The sequence below is a fragment of the Hylaeus volcanicus genome, chromosome 7 (genome assembly GCF_026283585.1).
Source record: "Hylaeus volcanicus isolate JK05 chromosome 7, UHH_iyHylVolc1.0_haploid, whole genome shotgun sequence".
Lineage (NCBI taxonomy): Eukaryota > Metazoa > Arthropoda > Insecta > Hymenoptera > Colletidae > Hylaeus > Hylaeus volcanicus.
This window is the reverse complement of record NC_071982.1, coordinates 9,109,431-9,132,427: the sequence shown is the minus strand read 5'-3', so window position 1 is coordinate 9,132,427 and position 22,997 is coordinate 9,109,431. Positions and strand designations below refer to the sequence as shown.

Here is a 22,997-nt window from a genome sequence, read left to right as displayed (position 1 = left end):
ACACTGTATTTCCGTGTACATACTATATACATTAACTATTAATTCCTCATAGACAATAAACATGTATACATTGACAGCATTCAATATTTCCGCCTCTACCAAAAGCTAACCCAAACCAGAATTAAACAATTTTTACATCTGCGCCGCCTCCGAAAATGGTGCATTACATTTAATATGATGTATTTAATAATTTAACCAAATTCATCAAACGATGGTGAATAACAATGCAGTTTAAATAGAAATTATTTCACACTTTTCACTGCATTTTCCCATACTTTTAAGCAAATAAATCTAGAGCTAGTGCGTATTCGTATAAATTAACTAGAAATTATTTCATACTGTTCACTGTACCTTTTTTGAAGTCGGTTAAATTTTTTTTCCAAAAAATTATTTTATATTGACATATGCAATAGCTGTTGTATTGTCCACTCTTAGCAAGATTTGACAATTCTTTTTATCTTTTGCGAGTTTCTCTAATGCTAACTTAACTGCTAGTAACTCTTTAAAATTGATATGGTAATTTATTTCCGATCTATTCCAAAACCCGTACACTTTGTTTTTCTTATCTGTTGCTCCCCAGCCCGATCCCGACACATCTGTGTAAATTGTAAGATTGTAATTATTTGTTTTTATTTGTCTATCTGCTGATGGTAGCTTTTTTATCCGTCAGTCTAGGTCCGGTAGGATTGGGGCTGGTATATTCATTTTTCGTGTGTAGTCGTGTTTGTTTCTTAATAGCGCCTTCATTTTCTCTCTCTCTAGAACCTTCGTGTATAGCCACGCGTATTCCACATCTGGTCATGCTGCTGTTAGCTTACCGATTACGCAGGCAAACTCTTTGATTCTGCATCGCTTCTTTCTTTTAAAACCTTACAGCAATTCTCTTAACTTTATTCGTTTCTTTCTTGTTAATTCTGTGGTAAACTTAATTGAATGTATTATGAATCCTAGGAACGTACACCTAGTTTTTGGTGTGGTGCACAACTTATTCTCATTTATTAAAAAACCTAAACTCTCAAGTAATCGCTTCGCTGCTGTAACATTTTCGCTACATTGATCGAAGTCTTTTTCTGCACAAAAATAGTCATCTAAATACATAACCGAACAATAACCTGCCGATCTCAATTTACTTAATACTGGTTTCATTACTTTTGTGAAAATAAAAGGAGCGGTACATAATCCGAAAAGCAAACAAGTAAATTCGAATAGTGTTCTACCAAATTTAAACCTTAAGTACTTTCGCGACTCTTTGTGGATCGGTATTAAATAGTACGCATCCTGTAAATCCAGTGTGCACATGAAGTAATTTGGAAAAACCAATTTCTTTGCCATATTCAGATCCTCCATTTTAAAATGTTTTCCATTAATAAACTATGTGTACCATCTGGTTTTTGCCGTAAGAAATGATTTGAAAGAATTTGATTTTTCCCAGATTTGCACTTCTAAATTGCGTCTTTTAATATTAATTTATTTATTGGTTCAACACAAGCGTTTTCTTCGCCTGCTCTTATTTCGACCGTAGCAGGTTTCTCCTGTCGCGGTTCTCTACTAAATGTAATTTTATGACCTCTTATGTTATCTAACACGAATGCATCTTTTTTGATTTTTTGCCACTCGCTTTCGTAAGCTTGTAGCCTACCTGCTATACCTACATTTATTTGTAGTTTCTCGGTCTGTGTTTTTGATGAGGTTGTTTCCGATCGCTTGTTTGCTGGGGATACTTCCCCAAAGGGGAAAACGGCAAATCGCCTATATGCAGGGCCGGGCGCCTTCCCTGCAGGCTCTTTGTGTTTAAATCCCTTCTTATTAACGGCATTTCTCTTGTTATTTTCTTGGATATTTTCTCAACAGCTTCTGCCTCCTTGATCTTTTCTCCTAAATCTTCACCGAATAGGAACTTATCTGTTTTCCTTTCAGATACTAATGTTTTACAGCCTTTTGTAACTCCTTGCGCTATAAACGCCTTCCTTGATTTTGATTATTTGTACATTATTTCCAGCAGTAATTCGGTTGCGTCCCTCAGTCGTTCAACAAACAGCTCCTGATCAATGCACTCTTTTTGCGTCATGAGTATGCTAAGCAACGAGCCCAATGCCGTCAAGGATGTTCCTGCTAAATTCTGTAGTTCCATCATATATGTATCTCTTTTAATGGCACTTTCCTTCATTGTGCCTTTTATTTCCGCATTTAGCAGTGGCGGGTCTAAAAAAGTTGGTTTTTTGTACATCTTGATGATTTTCTCTCTTTCTTCTTCCGCCAGGCCGTTTTGTATCCAGTATTTCCATCTGCTTCTAAGCGATGAATGAATAAACACTTCCTGAGCCTTCGAGTTTTGAGGATCGTCTCCAAGTAGACTCAGTAAACTCTCATCTACTTCTGGTTCATTTTCCTTATTTTCGTCTTTGTTTCCTTCTTTGTCGCCCTTCTCGACATCCTTGTCCCTATGTTTACCACGCTCTTCAGATTCGGTAATAGCTCTGTTGATTCCAGACATAACCTCTTGACCACCTACGACAATACGCAAAAACTCAGAAGATTATTTTATTAACCATATAAACCTAGTCTGCCTTGCCCCGCTGTGCAAGTTCACTAGTATATGTTAGTTGCTAAGCGACCTCGCACTTTTTTTGTTTTTTCAATATCGTAAATCTAACCTGTTTTGCCCCAGCGTGCCAGCCCACTAGTATATCAAAACTAATTGTAGTTTGTCTTGCCCCTCTGTGCAAGCACACTACATTGATTTTAAAGCTCACAAACCACGACGTCCATTAGCCGTTGGCCTATCGCGATTTTGGAATTTCCTGTCAGTCAATTTCGATTCCTTGATCGGCAACCTAAGAGCTCTTCCACACGACGATACACGTATCGCAATACGCGTATGCGATACGTATCTGCTAGCAAGATACTTATGCGATACTGTATCCAACTAATTTCATAGCTCGGTGTTGATCATTTGTTTTTCAGTTGAACATATCTTCTCGTTTGAGAAACACGCATTCTTAGTTAGTGAAAACCTTTCCGAAATAATGGATGAGATTGAAGCTTTATCCATTTGGTTTCTACATAAAAAAGCTACTAAAAGGAGAAAAGTTAAGAGAAAATATTGGGTTCATCCTATTAATAATATAAGAGAAGAAACGGGAGCTTTTCATATTTTATTCGAACAATTTTGTAACGATCCATGTAAATTCTTCAATTATTATGTCTAAAATTTTTTTATGAGGAAGGTGAACGAATTCGACGATACTGCGCAGCGTCGTGTGAATGCTCGCATCTATTTCAATGTTTCGTCGGCCGCGCCGACGCAGAAAAAGTTGCCGGCGGCCGACCAACCGCGGATACCGAAAATCAGTATCGCGATACTGTATCTCGCGAGAATCGCCGTCTGAACGCTTCCATAACATTATGTGTTCCATCGGTATCCTGCATACGCGTATCGTCGTGTGAAAGAGCTCTAACCTGTCTCCCCCCTATGTGCAAGCTCGTTAGTTTCGAATTACTCGTTTCACCACTCGTGTGAACTCTAAGTAATATTCCCATACCTGAACATTCCAGCTCTACAGCTTCGTTACATTCGCTTTCGCTTCCACTGGATTCACTCTGCGAGCTCTCGCTCGCCGATTCTCGACCTTCTTCCTCGATGCTATGTTGAACTATCTTTATAGATTCCTTCAGACGCTTTATTTCGTCCCTGTGTTTGTCTACTTCACAATTCTTCCTCTTCATTTTGTTGCTTTCTCCACGTCTCACTTACAATTAGTTGTTGCCTCTAACGCACAACCAGGGCCCACAAGCTGCCGTATTTAGGGTTGAAGCCCAATCTAACTCGCGCGCGTCGCGGATGATGGCGCCAGTGTCGTTACTACTACATACATATAATCCGTGAGACACACACACAACGGTATGGTCCCACGTATGTGTATTTATACTTCCTTTAAAATTAATTTAAATAAAAAAATAATTATAGAAAAAAAACAATAAAGAATCTAAAATTCAATTGTATAAAATATATATACAAAAAATATATTTATTTACATAATAAAGTATCAACATTCATACATATACGTTCATATAAATTGTATAAAAATACAAACGGAACAATAATATAAAAATGCATATATATTCACATAATAAAGTGTAAACATTTAAAATCAGGGAGAATCGTGGCTTTGCGCCTAAGAACATGATCACTCATGATTTTAGTCGAAGAACCGTGACTCTTGTTGGTTTTAAATGTTTACGTATATATATGTATTCATTCATACATACGATTGCATTACAATCCACACACTCATACATATTCAGGAGTAGTGTGCGGTATTAGCAATGGAAGGTTCTGCATGTTGGATTCGTATTTCGAACACCATGCTGTCTAATTTGACCGAAAAAATTCTCAAGGGCATCTTGATTAAAATTACGCGGAATAAATGAATGAAATCCAAGACTCTGCAGGTGTGATTTTAAAAATTTTTAATTTCGAAGGGTCATCACCCAATTCTGCAGAACCTTCGGACGCTCCTTATCCGCAGGCTTTCTTTTAATAAACTTCATGCTGCGGAAAACTGAAATTGCTTTATCCTAAACATTAGTTAGGGTCGTATCTGTTCTGTGTGTCCGATTCGCGACTCTATTATTGACAGTGTCGAACGTATTATTCATAAAATGAATAAGTTCAGCAGTGTCAATACCTTGATCCGACATTTCCCGCGTATCACACATCCCAGATAGCACCGGACGTCCATTTTATGTCCAGTTTACGTCCAAACGTCTGACGTCCGTTGTCGGTCGTCCTTAGGACGTCTATGGGACGTAAATTTTGTACGTCCCAGGGACGTCCGGTCTGAACTTTCTAGGTTTAGGGAAAAATACTTTTTTTTTAAACAAAATAAATATTATTTATTAATATTATTTATAATATAATATTTATTCAATATGTAGAACAGAATATTTTTTCCGAATATAAAATACACTATTTACAATTGTAAATAATATTAATTAATTAATATTATTATCCCAGATAGCACCGGACATCTCATGGACGTACAGAAAACATTCTGGGAATGTCCAGCACCGGACGTTTCATGGACGTACAAAGAACGTACAGAAAACGTTCTGGGAATGTCTGAGATTACGTATTGCATGTACTCAATGAGTATGTTCACATCTATATTATTTGCAACTTCTGCGAACATATATATCCAGTAGCCAAATATATAATTATTAAAAAACGAATTTTATTTTAATAAACGCTGTAGCCACACTTGTTATTAATAAAACACAAATTAATTAATAAAAAACGTGTTATTACAAATTGTAGTCCACATCCTATACTTCATAATTCTTATATATTATTTATATAGCAGTAAGTAAAAAAAGGAATAAGAAATAGAAATGGAGTACGAGAAAACAAAAATTGTCCATTGCCGAGTGTCGAACCCACGAACTCTAAAACATGAACCTGCGGCGTAACGCTCGCAGCTACAACAGCTGCACTTCTCCTTGCATTCTAACACTCGTCCTCACATTGGCTCGTTGTCCCTCTCCCTCTCCCTCTCCCTCTCCCTCACCCTCACCCTCTCCCGAGTTTGGCGGACACAGTTAATCCTAGCCTCAATATCTAACAAGGGAAGGTCGCGATCCGGACGAGCGCTTTTTGAACGAGACCGGGCTCAAATGATGGGGGCTGATGGCCATAAAAAAGTGCAAAACATTAGGAGTATCTAGCCTGCCGTTTTTATAAAAAATGGCTTTTAACATTTATAGGTCACTAGATATACGAAAACATTCGACAGAAGCTGTTGTAGTTGCGAGCGTTACGCCGCAGATTCATGTTCTAAGTTCGTGGGTTCGAGACTCGCCAACGGAAAATTTATTTTTTCTCGTACTGCATTTCTATTTCTTATTCCTTTTTTTACTTACTGCTGTGTAAATAATATATAAGAATTATAAAGTATAGGATGTGGTCTACGATTTGTAATAACACGTTTTTTATTAATTAATTTGTGTTTTATTAATAACAAGTGTGACTATAGCGTTTATTAAAATAAGATTTGCTGTTTAATAATTATATATTTGGCTACTGGATATATATGTGCGCAGAAGTTGCAAATAATATAAATGTGAACATGTTCATTGAGTACATGCAATACATAATGCAGTAATAATAGAAGTAAACATACAAATGTATGGGATGTGGCGTATTTTTTCAATATATTATAATGTAAATGCCACAACATATAGGACATACCCCTAATGTTTTGCACTTTTTTTATGTCCATCAGCCCCTATCATTTAAGCCCCGTCTCGTTCAAAAACCGCTCGTCCGGATCGTGACCTTCCCTTGTAAGCGAAGAAGTCAACTACGATTTTTTGTACGCCTTTTACTCGTTTAACTCAAAATTATATGTAGTTCCTTAATAACTTGACTTTTCTTTATAATACCCTGATCACGTCCACCCAACCTGACTAGATTAGTGAAAATACAGTTACAAGTTTTTTGGCCAATTTCAGCATACCTGGTAATAGGGATTACAATATAGAAAAAAAAGTACGGCCATACTCCTTGAAATGTTGCCTACAAAGCCAAACCTTCTGTAAAGTGGGGCTTATAATAATAAAGTCACGAAACGGAACAAACAAAAATCGGGTAAATTGTTGGACTGCATGCTGATGTGCACATTCTATGCCATAAACCGTTTCATTTTTATAGAAATGTTTAAAGTACCATTCTTGGTCAATACAGTATTGCCTTTATACCCCTGCCCGATAAAACCATAAAAGCAGCAGAATCGGTTGTGCCGTGAAAGAACTAAAATGCGAATTTGCGCATTTGTAATCAGAACTCTCCGTCAATGATATAAATTGATCACCGATACTTTTACAATGAAGATGATACCAAACACGATATAATTTGGACAATAATTAACGAAATAGATGAAAAAACCATCTGCATAAGTGAATACTCACTTCGTTAATAATAGTCCGATTTCAGCGATATGAGGTATCATTTTAATCAGGAGAACACCAAGAATACAACGGTGTCACATTCTGACGAATGCGATGTAGAATAAAAAATCTGATTCTTTGGAAAATTCATGAAATTTCGTCGGCCGACCCTACCCCGCTGAGCGAACTCAGGTAGAGGCTCGACAGGAAACAAAAGGCAGGGGAGGTCAAGCGCAAGATGTTGTATGTCTGTATGTAAAACTTGTATATTTTTCATTAGATTCCCGTGAAAGTAATATCAATGTATGGAATACATTTTTCCGATGAAAATGACGTCAAACACCACATAGTTCCGATATTCTTTTCCTTGTGAACCGTCGAATTCCTGAATATTCGACGGTCGTAGATAATTAGGAGAAGCGAGGCAAAAAATATCGGAACTATGTGGTGTTTGACGTTATTTTCATCGGAAAAATGTATTCCATACATTGATGTTACTTTCACGGGAATCTAATGAAAAATATACAAGTTTTACATACAGACATACAACATCTTGCGCTTGACCTCCCCTGCCTTTTGTTTCCTGTCGAGCCTCTACCTGAGTTCGCTCAGCGGGGTAGGGTCGGCCGACGAAATGTCATGAATTTTCCAAAGAATCAGATTTTTTATTCTACATCGCATTCGTCTGAATGTGACACCGATGTATTCTTGGTGTTCTCTTGATTAAAATGATACCTCATATCGCTGAAATCGGACTATTATTAACGAAGTGAGTATTCACTTATGCAGATGGTTTTTTCATCTATTTTGTTAATTATTGTCCAAATTATATCGTGTTTGGTATCATCTTCATTGTAAAAGTATCGGCGATCGATTTATACTGTTGATGGAGAGTTCTGATTACAAGGAGAAAATGGAACTCACTAGCTGCATATTCGGTGGTAACGACGAAGTCATATGAAGTGGAGGAGTCAAGGGTTACCCCGTCCAAAAATTTGCAGACCTGGGCCTAGGAGTCCTAGGCTAGGACCCTGCTGGTTCTTCAAACGTGTTACAATCATTCTTCAGTTTGCTGTGAAGCGTGAATGTCGTGTTCGGAGATTTTTGTGACGATTATTTGATGGATTTTTAATTCGAGACAGAAGTGTTCAACTTCAAGTAAGTATCGCTATCAGTTATTGTTTGTTCCAACACATATTCTTCTTGTTACTTATTGCGGGTATATTATTAATTATAATTTTTTTTTACAGTTCCCGTGCTTCCCTAAAGTTTTCTTTGCTGGACAGACACGTACAAGAGGTATACATTAATATTATTCTTACTTTGTACTTGCGACACCGCGAATAGTTTATCTTCAATCACTTGCTTTTTTCTGAATTATTTTGTTTTCTATTAATTACAATAGTTTCACAATGACTGGAAAACGTAGGTTGGACAAATATTACATGCGTGCAAAGAGAGATACGCGTAATCTATACACGTCTTCACGTCAGGAAATCTCTAGACTCTAGAGTCTAGAGAATTAACAGTAAGCTCGGGAATTCATAACTTTGTTAATAACTTTCCTTTCGTTCATGTAATTGAAAATAATTTTGCGCGTGCGGATAGTCCAGCAGATTATGAAAATGTAATTTTCGAACAAACCGCAAACGTAGAGGATAACGTAGTATACAGCGATCAGAGCTCAAAAATTGCAGAAGAAACCGATCAAAGTTTTCAAGATTCATTAGTAACCTGGATTTTACAACATAAGATTTCTCATTCCGCGGTTAATGTTTTTTTAAATATTTTGAAAAAACCAGTTCCACAAAATTTACCCTCAGATGCTAGGACATTATTACAAACTGCAAGAAAAATAAATACAACAATTATTGAGCCGGGTGAGTATTGTCATTTCGGATTAAGAAATAGCGTGTTAAATCTCGTACAAACAATAGATATATGTTCGATTATTAACGATACAATTCATATTAATATTAACATTGACGGGTTGCCAAAGTAAAAGTTCAAGTAGCCAGGTTTATCCAATTTTATGTAGCGTCGTAGGAAATAAAAATGTGGACATGGTTGGTGTTTATCATGGTTATGAGAAACCCAAGCATATCAACAGTTTTCTTAGTAATTTTGTGCAAGAAGCAATAGATATAATTAACAACGGGTTTTTAATTAATGGAAGTTACATCGTTTAAAAATAAAATCTTTTATATGTGATGCTCCCGCTAAAGCAATGATTAAATGTGTGAAAGGGCATACAGGCTATTTTTCTTGCAGTAAATGTAAATCTGAGGGTGAATTTTTGGAAAATAGAATATGTTTCCCTGACGTGGAGAACATTCAATTAAGACCTGATAGTGAATTTAGATTAAAATCACAAGAAGACCATCATACGGGGTCTTCAATTTTAGAGCAAATACCGGGTATTAATATGATAGATAGTTTTACGTTAGATTATATGCATCTTGTTCGTCTAGGAGTAATGAAAAAATTACTAGTTAATTTGTGGTGTTGTGGCAAACCTTCGAAAAAAATCTCAAATAAAAAAGTCACAGATATATCTAATAGTTTAATTGAACTTCGGAAGTGTATTCCTTTAGAATTTAATAGAAAACCTCGCTCTCTGCACGAAGCAAAAAGGTGGAAAGCGAAGGGAATTTCGGCAATTTTTGTTTTACACTGGTCCAGCAGTTTTAATCAATAATTTAAATAAACATCAATATTTAAATTTTCTTTCGCTTCACGTAGGATTATCAATTTTGACAAATGCAAGGTATTTCGAATACATAGATTACGCGGCACAAATTTTAGAACATTTTGTTACAACTTATAAAATATTGTACGGGTCTGAAAACGTTTCTCATAATATTCACAGTTTACTGCATATAACAGGAGATGTTAAAATACATGGACCACTCGATAACTTTAGTTGTTTCCCATTCGAAAATTTTTTACAAAACATTTTAAAATTTATTAGAAAAAAAGATAAACCCTTGCAACAAATAGTAAAAAGATATTTAGAAGAACGCAATCTCACATGCACTCGAAACAATAGAAACATACTTTATCCAATTTTTAAAAACGAACATTTCAAAGGTCCATTAGTAGGAAACATTTCTTATTCGAAACAGTTTGAAACTATTGTATTTGAAAATTATATTTTGAAAACTACCGATCCCAATAATTGCTGCACCTTTCGCGACGGTAGTATTATTCTTATGCAGAATGTAGTTAAAATAGAAAATAAATATAAATTAGTCGGTCGAAAATTTTTAACTGCAACAGATTTTTATACTAACCCAAGCAAATCCTCACTGCTGGCCATCGTTTTAGTAGATCCATACTTAGGACCTTTTGAAATGTTCGATATTAAAGACATACAATATAAATGTGTGAAATTCCAAATTGCCGAAAAATTTGTCATTTTCCCCTTGCTACATTCCAATCTATAATTATAAATTCATTTTAACTTTAATATTCATAACACAGTAATAATTTAAAATTGCCTTTTTCCAGTAATGAAGAATGCCACTCATCATATTTTATACGTTCTTTTTTCTATTCTCGTACAGTTCTTCTTTTTTTCTTGACTAATTTCGAAGTTATTAGAACTCTTTGCATGCATGCAATATCTCGCATAGTATTTTCCATCGCGTTAAACAAAACGAACGAATGTCGAACGTTTATATTTCGGTAGAATCCATTCTTTTTTCAGAAAGACCATGCCAGAAACGTGGACTGTTGTTCAGTTTGAGAAGGATGGGACAGTGGAAGCTGTCTCTTCAACTTGGGTGCAGAATAATATGTGTTATTGGCCGCCGCTAAACACGAGCGCTTTAGCGGCCGCGATAAAAAAATCGCTGCCAGTGGACTTATCGTGGGCAACGCACACCGTGAAATTATTTAAACATAGCATTTTTGGTGAGTTAAAATTATGAGATTGTAACAGCCGAGATTGTCGGCGGGGTTGTGTATTGGTTCGCGGCAGGACTTGAAACGCCGAATCCGCGGGCAGAGCGCCTTGCTAGGCAGCGATTTGAAAACGCGACGGTTCAGAGATAGGCTCGCAAGGGTGGCTACTCCAGATTTCACCGTGCAGTGTTTAGGTGGTCAGCGTTGTCGGCTGTGCCACACTCGTGCATAGGCTTTTCCTACAGAGTTCCCCTTATCGGGCCGGAGACTGCTGGCTTTGCCGAGTAGGGTGAAGAGTCAATTTTGTCCGCTGTGCTCTCCGCCACTACCTGATTCAGTAGCCTTGGTCTGTCTTACTCTCAGACTCCTTGACTGCAAAAACGTTGGTAGCTTCGGCGCTACCTGACAAGACACTCTGCACCGCGTCTAGCTTCGAGCGTACGTACGGGGTTCTCCCCCCCCCCCCCCAGGGGTGACGTCGTTACGGGTTCCGTGCAGGGGCGACGCGTTACAAGATAACATAAATGTATAAGCATTGTAACTGTTATTTCATACTTTCAGATACATACAGCAAGGCAAGGAGGAAAGCCAGAGACGCGGAGGATACCAGCGACTTATTGTCTGAGGCAGAGTCGAGTCGCAAACGCAAAAAAACCAAAAGGTTTATTTCCTCAGAGACCGAGGACTCTGACGAATCGATGTGTTTTCCTTCGCCTCCCCCGATGCCGGAAATGAAAAAGGAAAGTATGTGATTTAGTCATTATAAATACTTTAGAAAACATAACGCTTCTTTCCACAATTCGTAGTGTCAACGCAACATTCTATCCGTATAGACGAGGCAGCTGCCACTGAAGCAGACTCCAGCAGTAACAGTGAGTCATTCATTTCCATTTGTACGCTCTAAAAACATTTTCTAAAAAATCTAATTTTTCAGGCCAAGAAGACACGACATTAAAATATTTAAAAATAATCATTCAACAACAGCATTTGCAGCGTGCGCTGCTTACCGATATTTTAGGTCGTGTGGAGGCGTTAGAACAGCGAATATCGAAGGTGGACACAGTCCCAGAGGGTAAACGATTTATATTTGTATTACCGATCGTTTACCCAATAAACACAAGCGAGGATATGTCCTTACTGGAAAATTATTTACAGGACGATGGAAATTTTAAAGATGCGGTGAGTAAATCAAATGTAATGCTTATAACATTACAGTCCACACCTGATTATAATAACATGTTTAATTTGCAGGTAACAGAACTAAGTCAAACTGGCGGGTCTGTTAACTACAATTTTATAAAACGGGTTTTAACCTTAATTTTAAGCAACCAATTGGCGATGGGGTATAGTTGGATGGGACGAAAAGGGAAACAAAAATTTAATTCCACCAACGTGGCCAAAGTTTTAATAGGTAATTATGCTCTCTTTGACAAAACATGTATGTTATTCGTATACGATGTATACCGATTTTGCATTTTTCTTTCAAATAATTGTATAAACAGTTCCATACAGCAAGAAATGTACAGTTGGTATTTATCGTCCACGTAGCTCCCAATCTGTAAACCAAAAACACTTGTTGCTTTTTATATTTATTTGTATGCAATTTTTGTTGTTTAGAAGCAGCGCAGCAGATGGGTCTGGGTCAGGTGAAGAAAGACACTGAGACTTCAATAATGTTATGGCTGAGGAGGGCTGCCGAACGGACCAGGAGCATTGCAAAAAATTTGTAGGTGTTTCCATATTTCGGGCCGATTCCCGAGGCACCGCACCGCCTTCTGTATCCCCACGACCGCTCCAGGATCGACTAAAATTTCCTTGTGCTGTCTTCTGTTCATTTATTTTTCTGTCGAGTGACGTTTAGTGGAATAGGCTTACAGGGGAAACCACTTTAAAAAAAAACGCATCAACAATAATACCTCTTGGGGGATGTGGAAAGTTATTGTTATTATGTGTATATATAAAAGATGTTTATAGATCAAAACATAGTATTAATTACTTTAATTATCTGTGAAAATAACAAGTATTGACAGTACAAGGAAATTGTAAATGTGTAATTCCGAGCACTAATGTATAGTTTAAGATTAAATATATGTATATATAAGTATAACGTTCTAAAGGGTGTTCCTAATTTAAGTGCCAAAATTTTAGGAGCATGTAGGGCACCGATAATCTACGAAAAGAAGTCCTTTAGAGGTATACTCGTTTTTCTCCGTTTTGAAGAAAATCGCGAAAAAAGAAATAGAAAAGTTTTTCTCTTCCCTCTCGTTTATTAACACTTACTTATTCTGTTATCACTTATTATTGCAATGCAGCAAGAGGTCATCATTTTGAACAGTGTCTGCATTAAATAATAAGTGATAACAGAATAAGTAAGTGTTAATAAATGAGAGGAAAGACGAAAACTTTTCTATTTCTTTTTTCGCGATTTTCTTCAAAACGGAGAAAAACGAGGATACCTCTAAAGGACTTTTTTTCGTAGATTATCGGTGCCCTACATGCTCCTAAAATTTTGGCACTTAAATTAGGAATACCCTGTATATATAGTTTAAGATTATAATTATAATTATACTTAAGACGTATAGCTCATACTATTGCAAAATAAATAATAAAAATAAAAAATAATATTTATTATATATAACTAGTGTAACTAGTGTGAGAACGGGAAATCGGGAGTATCTGAGACGATTATCAACAATTTTCTGATCAACCTCGCTCTAGACACGTCCACTTGATCAGTAGTTTTCGTTAATAATTCACAAACGAAGATCGATTTAACATCTTTGAGAAGTAAATTATTGTTTATAATCGTCTCAGATACCCCTTATTTTCGAATCCTAAACTAGTTACAGAACACTCTATACATAAATATTCCTTTCCTAAAAATTAGTATACGTCCTGAAAAGTTCTCTGTACGTTCATTTCGGTCGTTCGGAAAACGTTCTGGGAATGTCCAGCACCGAACATACAGGGAACGTACAGAGAACGTTCTAAGAATGTCCACATCGGACATCCCAGGGACGTACATAGAATGTCCACGCCGGACGTCCCAGGGACGTCTTGCGATGTAACTGGGACGTTCCAGGGACGTTCACAGGACGTTCAGAGGACGTTTGGACGTCCCGAACGTCCATACTTTTGACCTTGTTACGACTCGCAAATGTCATAATGGATCCAACTGATCGATTAAAAACTTGGGCGCAATATTTAACTTTTGTTACGTCCCAGCTTATCTGAGACTCTTTCTTGGGATCTTTGTCTTCAATTAAAGAGCTAAAGCTCACCTTATCTGTATTTAATTGGAAAAGAAGGAATTTTGGGATTCTATAATAATTGTCACTAAGTTTGAGTATTAACAAATATAATTATGAAACAAAACTGAGTTTGAGATTACTTACAAACAAGAATAAAAACTATACAATTGAAAATGGTTTAACAATACCAATCGTTGATCTTATGCTATCGGCGGCGTTGTCAGATTGTCCCGGGCTCGGCTGTGGCGAGGATCTGGTCTGGTTGTACACTCGCGACACGGGACTCTAATAATTGGCGAATAATAAACGTCGGACTTTCGTAGGTAACTCCGCGATGACTCTATCTTTAGTGCGTATGTTCTCACTTACGCGAACTCTTTACTCAGCTGGAGATACGATACACGATACCTAAATGAGACTAACGCGAGAGATTAACCCGTCCGCGACTACAGAGTATTGACTGCCAAAATAATAATACACAAAGAAGCCGTCCGTGGTCGTGACCACGGGTTTATATACCCCCAGATCCTCGCAAGGCGCGATCGTAATTTCGAAATCTTAATTTCTACATTTCCGAATCTTGGACATGTCGCAAGTTCGATGGCCGATTCGTATGCAACGGCCTAACATCGCTGACGCCCGTTTGCTGACTCGCGGTTTGCATTATTTCGTTCCCGAGGAACGATTTCCGCATCGTTTACCGAGCGCATTCCTTAAAGTCTATTGATCTTAACTATTCGCAATACAAGGTCGATGAAAAGGGACACCGGCAGTGCCGGATGTAACATTCATTTTCGGAATTTTTGAAGAAATAACATGTTTTGCAGTAAGTTTCTCCAGGAGTTGGTTCTCCGAAGAAACATTACTGCTATCAATAAAATATAAATCTTCCACGTGTGACCATTTAGCCACCCGTGAAATATCATGTAAATTAAAGCTCAAGTTTTTCGTCAATAAATTGTTCCGGACACATTTTAATAAGTGGGGTGGATCAAACAGCGGTACGATTATGTTACTGTCGATTTCAATAACATCATGCCGCAGTGTATTTGATCTCTGAAAGGCATTTCTTCGCGATGAATCTAATAAGCTTTGGATAGCTTTGCAATTTGTGCTTCCTCGGTCACAAACTGTTGCTACAACTACTATACCGGCCTGACTTGCACGCCGAACTATTTTTTTTAACATACGAACAAGGTTCTCAGCTGAGCTGGAACCTTTACAAAATGAATACGCAACAGGTTGTTTACAAGGTCGCACACCATGTATGCCTTTCAGCATCCACACTGTGGCATGATCCGCGATATCTAAGTTACGCGAAAACCCGGAATTTACTAATCCATCAATAACATCTATTGTAGGATTATACTGCAACGACGGTGCTAAACTAATTTCATCAAAAAGCAGACATGCGTATCTGCTTTTTGGGTCAGTAAATAACTCGCACTGCTGTTTGAGTTCCTCAAAAACATTATCGCAAATTCCAGCTTTTAATGGAATTTGCGATATTAGTTTCCGAAGAGTTTCGATGCTTGGCAAAAGAAATAATTTTGCCAAATATCGATACGCTTTGGAACTTTGCTTATAAATAGATAAAGCTAATAGCTAACACCGGTCTGCACGAGATGCTCAATCTTCCCGATGCGTTGTCTTACCGAAGATCTCCGACGCCTCAATTGCCTCGCAGATTTCAAAATCCTAGCCATAGCCTTGTAGATCTTGAACTTCTTGGGTTTGGTCAAGTTGCTCGACCTAATCATTTTCAGGATGTCACCTGTGGATAGAAAATATATATAAGTAATGCATTTATGTATCACATTGAGATTAAAGGGCGGCGTTGAATTAGTATAATCTGCTTCAAATATAATCGCAAATATCGCGCCTAATTTGTTTCAGATGGCGCTCTCATATAATATCACAACCTACTCTAGTACTAGCCATGTTGAGATAAAAATGGCAACAGTGCGAGAGTCCGGCTACCCTATCACTGATAGGCTATCAGCTTCGACCAGCCTCCCGGGGCTCCCGGCCTCTCGCTACAATTGGCCACATATTGGAAAATAGAACTCCCGATCTGTTTTTTTGCGGTGTTGCCACGTTTCTCAGCACGGCTAGTACCAGAGTCGGCTGTGATAATATATAGACGAGTAAAAGGATATCCTCCTTTTTCGGTTTTTCCCCAGATGGAACGTATTATTAAGAAAGTCTATCTCCGAAACTATCATAGCCCATACGGCACCTTTCGTTGCACATATATGCAAATATATTCCTTGTAAGTCTACCGGAGAGTTTTGTCAGTTTCTATCACAAGTCTAGACACGTAAGCACATATCACTTCACACAAGACTAACGTGAATCAACTTTATTTTACTTATTTTGCTATGTCACTATATATGAAATAATATAATAAAAATAGAGAGGCACACATGCACCAAATTAACATATGCTTACGTGTCGAGACTTGTTGTGATGGAAACGGACAGAGCTTTCCGGTAGATATAATATTTAACTATTACATCTAGTATTTTTTAAATATTTAATACCTTTAAGGCCTTTCCTGATAGCTGGTTGAACTTGATTCCTTTTGACAGTGCAACCTGTAATTGTAACAAAGAATTAATAGAAGCACTTTTTAAATGACATGCATAATACTAAATACCTATTATAACTAAAAAAAAAATGCAATAGAAGATAATATTATTGTAAGGTAATACACTCACCTCTGGATGATCCAGGAAGCACATTATAGGCAAGTGCGTCGGAGTCTCTGCTGGTTCCAGGTCCCACGTTGTCCTTGGGTCCCACATTGTCCTTGGGTCCCACGTTGTCCTTGGGTCCCACGTTGTCCATTGGTCCCACGTTGTCCTTGGGTCCCATGTTGTCCTTAGGTCCCACGTTGTCCTGGTATCCAACGGTGAGCACAGGTTGATCTATATTAACAAAATTATATAACATTATATATACACTTAATGTTGGAGGTCTTCTCATTTATATGTGGCGTATTAAGTGTATTAAGATCAAAAACTTACGTTCTTCTTCTTCTTCTTCAATTTCCATTACAAGATGTGGCAGGTGTTAATAGAATTTAATAAATATTTTCATTAATAATTTGTTAAATATAGTTTAAAAAGTGTATAGTCAATTATTACCTGGTAAGTTGCAGCTTGGTACTGCATGACTTGTAAGCTTTGATCCAACGCGGTAATGAATTTCGAAGTGGTCCCCACAAACCACTCGACTTCTCAACTGGCTGGGAGGGAGTTGGAATAGATCTTCCGTTCCACAAGCTTCAAGCCATTTTAAACATCTATCGCTGTCTTTCGGAAGACAGGGGAAGCTGAACATCGGCTGCCTGGTGTTTGTGCACGCCAGTACAGCACATTTTTTGTGGGACCTATAAATACATATTTACGTACAGAAAAAATTAATAATTCAAAATTAATAACTAAAAATTAATAATTAATAATTTCGAAATTTTTAATAATTAAAAATTAATAATTAATAATTTCGAAATTTTTTCTAGGTTTCATTTGAATAAATAATGTACTGTGAGCCGAAAAAGTATTCGGACACCTTTTAATGCTTTTAAAATGCAATTGAAATGAATTGAAAGGAAAGGACAAAGCAGGACAAAAGAAAGCATGGGAAAAACCCACCCTCCCCTTTCGTATTGTAACAAAATATATAAAACCTGTATTTTTTCTTTTAGTAATTATTTAATATTTTTATAAAAATAATAACTATTTGCCTCTTATTATTATCCATAATCGGTGTCAACTAAAAACACTATCGCAGAACCGACAGCACACAGCAGCACACAGCACTTACTTGCACCATGCACTTGCATGCACTCGCTATCACGTTATGACCATATGGAGTTGAAATTTTGCCGCACTTTGCCGAGCGCGTTCGCCATAGAATAAACGTACACAGAATATGAACTCAATGGGGCGAAAGGAGTGACAGTAGCGCCATCATCCCCAACGCGCGCGAGTTAAAATCGGGCTTCAAGTTCACAAGAGTAGAGCTTGTAGGCCCTGCGCACAACAAAAAGGAATGACGAGCTCAGGCCAGAGGAATAGATGGCAGAGCTGGGGTTTTTGTCTCACTCTGAAGGTTGTGGCATCTAGCGGACACGGGGGGGGGGGGGGGACTACATTGTAATCTCGAGAACGAGGTCCGAAATATAATAATAATGATGATGCTACAAACCAAAGAGGATTAGATAGAGTGGAAGATCCCATAAGAGCGCTGTATAAAAAATCGTATACGAGTTTCAGTGCCCTCTGGTGAGTGGGGACCGTATTAAGCACCCCCTCCTTTCGCCTCATTCCGCAAGTTGCTCCGTAGTTCTATAATCCCAGAAATCTCAGGTCACAAATTTGAATTCTGTGAACTTGCATCACAATAAAGACGCATAACAAATCTTTCATGCTACAATTTATATTTTGTAATAACGTAAAAGTTAAAACATAGTGTATAAAGTGTATCATGAAAAAGTGTTGCGCATCATTATTGCGACAAGATTTCTGTAAAAAGATTGAAGTTATATGATGTAATGAAGTATACATAATTATGAAACATAAGTTACAATTAAGTAATATAAGTTTATACTTACACTCAGTTATATAGTATAGTTACATTAGTTTATACTTAAGAATTATTTATACATAATAGTAAAAGTTAAAAGAGAGGTAGGATATAATAAATTATTGTACGGTATAAACATACAATATATTTTTTTAAATATGTATGCACGATTATACAATTAAGTTTTTAAATTAATTAAAAATTAAAATCATTTAAACATTAAATTACATACGCGAATGCTCCTATTTTCTCTGGCATCAATGTTCGCAAACTGGAGCCACTTGTCTTAGCTACAAAGGATAAAGTCATCTTTAATGTTTTTCCCTCACATTTGTAACAAATATTCACATAAAACGTACTGTGTACTTACATAGCAGGATTTTTCGGTAATGAATACAATATTATATAACATTATATACCAAATTATATAACATTGTATATACATTAAATGTTGGAGGTTTTCTCATTTACATGTAGTGTATAAATGTTATGTTAAATATTATTTTATCGTATGTATATGTATACAGATCAAAAACTTACGTTCTTCTTCTTCTTCAATTTCCGTCCCAGTTTCCTCCTGTGGCTTGACAGATGCAGCAGGTGCTAATTGATATTAATAGAATTCATTAAATATTTTCATTAAAAATTTTGTAAATATACTTTAAAAATTATTTACCGTTTTTTATCGTCCATGTCTTTAGTAAAATCGTTGAATTCCATCCAATCGTTCCAATCGTTGAATTATTGATCGCGTTCGATCGTGCGATTAGCTTCAAAACAATTGAAAGCGTTCGTATGTTTCAGTGACCAAATATGGATATATGGAGTGAGGTGGAGTTCAAATTTTGCCGGGTGCATACACCATAGAATAAACTTACACAGAATATGAACTTAATAATACGTAAAAGAGTGACACTGGCGCCGCCAAACCCCGGGGGCTCGAATTAAATCGGGCTTCATGGTCCAAGAGTAAAGCTTGGTGGCCCTGGCTTATACCGTTACCGTGTAGTTGTGCGTCTTGTAGTGTTTTTTTGTAAATTTCGGCGTTGTTTCCTAATACATACATAAGTATATTTTAGATAATGTTTGGATGTTTTAATAATCAACGAACAAGTATTCTAAATTATTTCGCGTATTTAATATTATTTGAGCGTTATTTTCGAGTTATCCTTTGTTCGAAATTTGAGCGTCGGTCATGGCAAACAAATAAGTTTTTTTAGTAAATTCCAAACATTCCTGTTCATCGCGGCGTCCGATTCGAAGCATTTTATACATAACTCAAAGCTACATTTAATAAATTATATATATGTATAATTTCATAAAATGTAATTGTAGTATGCTGCTGTGTTCGCATGATATGTATTTGTTTTATTCTCAGTTATCAATTTTTCGAACTAACGAACGAAGACGATACCTTCGTGAAGAAGGGACGACAATTGTATGTCTGTCAGATACCAATCCTCTCACTGCTTGCCAAATTCTTGTTTCTCTTGTGTGTAGTTTTGTCTGAGTAGCACCGGACCACTTCTCATGATATGGACATATTTGTATTTATTATTTTCTTTCTTAACAGTTAACATAAAATGCCACATAAATGTGCCATGGCAGACTGCATGCGTAAAGCAGGAAATGCTGGAATAATATTGTTTTCATTACCGAAAAATCCTGCTATGTAAGTACACAGTACGTTTTATGTGAATATTTGTTACAAATGTGAGGGAAAAACATTAAAGATGACTTTATCCTTTGTAGCTAAGACAAGTGGCTCCAGTTTGCGAACATTGATGCCAGAGAAAATAGGAGCATTCGCGTATGTAATTTAATGTTTAAATGATTTTAATTTTTAATTAATTTAAAAACTTAATTGTATAATCGTGCATACATATTTAAAAAAATATATTGTATGTTTATACCGTACAATAATTTATTATATCCTACCTCTCTTTTAACTTTTACTATTATGTATAAATAATTCTTAAGTATAAACTAATGTAACTATACTATATAACTGAGTGTAAGTATAAACTTATATTACTTAATTGTAACTTATGTTTCATAATTATGTATACTTCATTACATCATATAACTTCAATCTTTTTACAGAAATCTTGTCGCAATAATGATGCGCAACACTTTTTCATGATACACTTTATACACTATGTTTTAACTTTTACGTTATTACAAAATATAAATTGTAGCATGAAAGATTTGTTATGCGTCTTTATTGTGATGCAAGTTCACAGAATTCAAATTTGTGACCTGAGATTTCTGGGATTATAGAACTACGGAGCAACTTGCGGAATGAGGCGAAAGGAGGGGGTGCTTAATACGGTCCCCACTCACCAGAGGGCACTGAAACTCGTATACGATTTTTTATACAGCGCTCTTATGGGACCTTCCACTCTATCTAATCCTCTTTGATATACACATATACACTTCGTAAAAAATCTTATAAACAGTGAAGAATTTTATAAATGTTCTACATATGTTAATAAGTTGATAATTGATGTGTAATATATGAAACCGTAAGATGTATAAATTAGAATTAACAAATTATTAAATGAATAATATTCATAAAATAAAAAATAAGTTGATAATGATAATGTACTAATATAAAATATAGCAACTATAATAACAAATTATAAATGAGTAAAAACACCAGAAGTGATAAGAAAATAGATTGTGTTTATTTTTAGCAAAATGAGTTTCAACAAAGTAAAAGAAGTCATCGAAGAAGGAGATGTGGTCATTTTATACTTAGGACCCAATAATATGCATTCTTTGGAAGTAACCCAAAAAATTGTAAATAAAAAAGGTAATATGGTTGATAACATCTTTCAAACTATATATGGAGCCCTCAAAGTTTTTTCTCTGGTTGGAGAAAAATATGGTACAAAAGTACAACTTTCACGTGGATGGGGATATGTGCTACAACCAACACCGGAACTTTGGACATTAACAGTTCCCCATAGAACACAAATTATCTATAGCCCCGATATAAGTCTTATTTTGTACTTAATGGATTTAACACCAGGAAACATAATCATTGAGACAGGTTCAGCAAATGTTATACACTATTTTTGGAAATACTGAATTTCTTTTAAATATAAAATTTAAAAAGGAAAAGTTTATATACCTGTCATAAATATGGCAACTAATATAAAGATTTATATACACTATTATTATGTTATATATTCATTTTTATATTTTATCTGTGCAGGTACTGGAAGTGGATCCCTCTCACATGCTCTTATTCGCGCTGTTCGTCCACATGGACATCTTTATACATTTGAGTTTCATGAACAACGTGTAAATGTTGCTAATACAGAATTTAAGAGACATGGTCTTAGTAAATTTGTGACGTTAGGTCATAAAGATGTTTGTATAGAAGGATTTGGTAAAGAATTGAAAAACAAGGTAGATGCAATTTTTTTGGATCTCCCACATCCATGGTTAGCAATTGATCATGCACTATGTACTTTAAAAGAATCAGGTACAGAGTAATTATGCTTAATTAAATATAATTTTTTTCATTGTGATTTTCATTTATAGCTTTACATGAAAATACATAGAAAATTGTATTTTTCTTAATTTATTTTATTTCTAAAGTGTTTTCTGTTACACAAAATTAGTAATAATTAATACTGAGAAATACATGAATGTATCACTTTCACAATTTCTTAAATAAATTTAGAGAATTATTTTATTACTTTGTTCCTAAACAGGTGGAAAACTTTGTTCTTTTTCACCTTGCATTGAACAAGTTCAACGTACTTGTGAAAAGTTAATATCAAAAGAATTCATTGAGTTAAATACATATGAGTGCTTACAAAGAGAGGTGAATGTACAATATAAAAACCTTCCTACACTTGATTTGGAATGTCTAAAACATAAGGTTCGTAAAATAGATACAACATATGTGATTGATATAATTTTAATAATAAAATATTGGTAAATATTTTATGTGTAGTGTAAAGTATTATTTTTCATTTAATTTTCGTAGAAAAATATCGTAGATATAATATGTAGCATAAATGGCACGTACTAAGTTTACTTTTTGTATTCAAGATAGTAGTAAAGTTTCGAAATAGTAATGTAAACGTTTTAACTTATGTTTTAGCATGCAGACAAAGATATGGCACAACAAAATGAAGATGAAAAGCAAAATCAAACTAAACTTCTTACCGTAACGCACGCTCGTTCTCTACCTGGTCATACAGGATTTATTACTATTGCTACACTACCCCCGTTATATGCACGAAAATCAGAAATAAGTTTACAGTCCAAAGACTGATTATATTCTAA

General features: G+C 35.9%; 4 protein-coding genes across 8 annotated transcripts; 2 read left to right on the top strand and 2 right to left on the bottom strand.

Moving 5' to 3' along the window:
• Window positions 1-897: 897 nt before the first annotated feature.
• LOC128879470 (uncharacterized) lies at window positions 898-4,197 on the bottom strand. The gene is made up of 2 exons (XM_054128634.1): window positions 3,543-4,197; window positions 898-2,508 (listed from the first exon to the last, which is right to left on the bottom strand). The coding sequence occupies exons 1-2, from the start codon at window positions 3,724-3,726 to the stop codon at window positions 1,979-1,981; spliced, it is 714 nt and encodes a 237-aa protein (XP_053984609.1). The 5' UTR covers window positions 3,727-4,197; the 3' UTR covers window positions 898-1,978.
• Window positions 4,198-11,355: 7,158 nt separating this feature from the next.
• Window positions 11,356-13,052, top strand: LOC128879469 (uncharacterized). 2 transcript variants are annotated; one of them, XM_054128632.1, is made up of 5 exons: window positions 11,356-11,595; window positions 11,685-11,723; window positions 11,786-12,030; window positions 12,103-12,262; window positions 12,469-13,052. In XM_054128632.1, the coding sequence occupies exons 1-5, from the start codon at window positions 11,376-11,378 to the stop codon at window positions 12,579-12,581; spliced, it is 777 nt and encodes a 258-aa protein (XP_053984607.1). In that variant the 5' UTR covers window positions 11,356-11,375; the 3' UTR covers window positions 12,582-13,052. The 2 variants fall into 2 exon arrangements, with proteins under 2 accessions (XP_053984607.1, XP_053984606.1); XM_054128631.1 differs by having other exon boundaries at window positions 11,658-11,723.
• A 984-nt stretch (window positions 13,053-14,036) lies between these two features.
• Window positions 14,037-18,028, bottom strand: LOC128879471 (uncharacterized). Its single transcript, XM_054128635.1, has 6 exons — window positions 17,931-18,028; window positions 17,252-17,496; window positions 17,132-17,146; window positions 16,823-17,032; window positions 16,646-16,699; window positions 14,037-15,876 (listed from the first exon to the last, which is right to left on the bottom strand). The coding sequence occupies exons 2-6, from the start codon at window positions 17,445-17,447 to the stop codon at window positions 15,701-15,703; spliced, it is 651 nt and encodes a 216-aa protein (XP_053984610.1). The 5' UTR covers window positions 17,448-17,496; window positions 17,931-18,028; the 3' UTR covers window positions 14,037-15,700.
• Window positions 18,029-19,662: 1,634 nt separating this feature from the next.
• Window positions 19,663-22,996, top strand: LOC128879468 (tRNA (adenine(58)-N(1))-methyltransferase catalytic subunit TRMT61A). 4 transcript variants are annotated; one of them, XM_054128628.1, is made up of 8 exons: window positions 19,663-20,184; window positions 20,266-20,364; window positions 20,445-20,502; window positions 20,796-21,217; window positions 21,389-21,747; window positions 21,913-22,185; window positions 22,418-22,587; window positions 22,813-22,996. In XM_054128628.1, the coding sequence occupies exons 4-8, from the start codon at window positions 21,210-21,212 to the stop codon at window positions 22,984-22,986; spliced, it is 984 nt and encodes a 327-aa protein (XP_053984603.1). In that variant the 5' UTR covers window positions 19,663-20,184; window positions 20,266-20,364; window positions 20,445-20,502; window positions 20,796-21,209; the 3' UTR covers window positions 22,987-22,996. The 4 variants fall into 4 exon arrangements, with proteins under 4 accessions (XP_053984603.1, XP_053984602.1, XP_053984605.1 ...); XM_054128629.1 differs by having other exon boundaries at window positions 19,723-19,760; XM_054128627.1 differs by having other exon boundaries at window positions 19,663-20,364; window positions 20,973-21,217.
• The last annotated feature ends 1 nt before the right edge of the window (window position 22,997 follows it).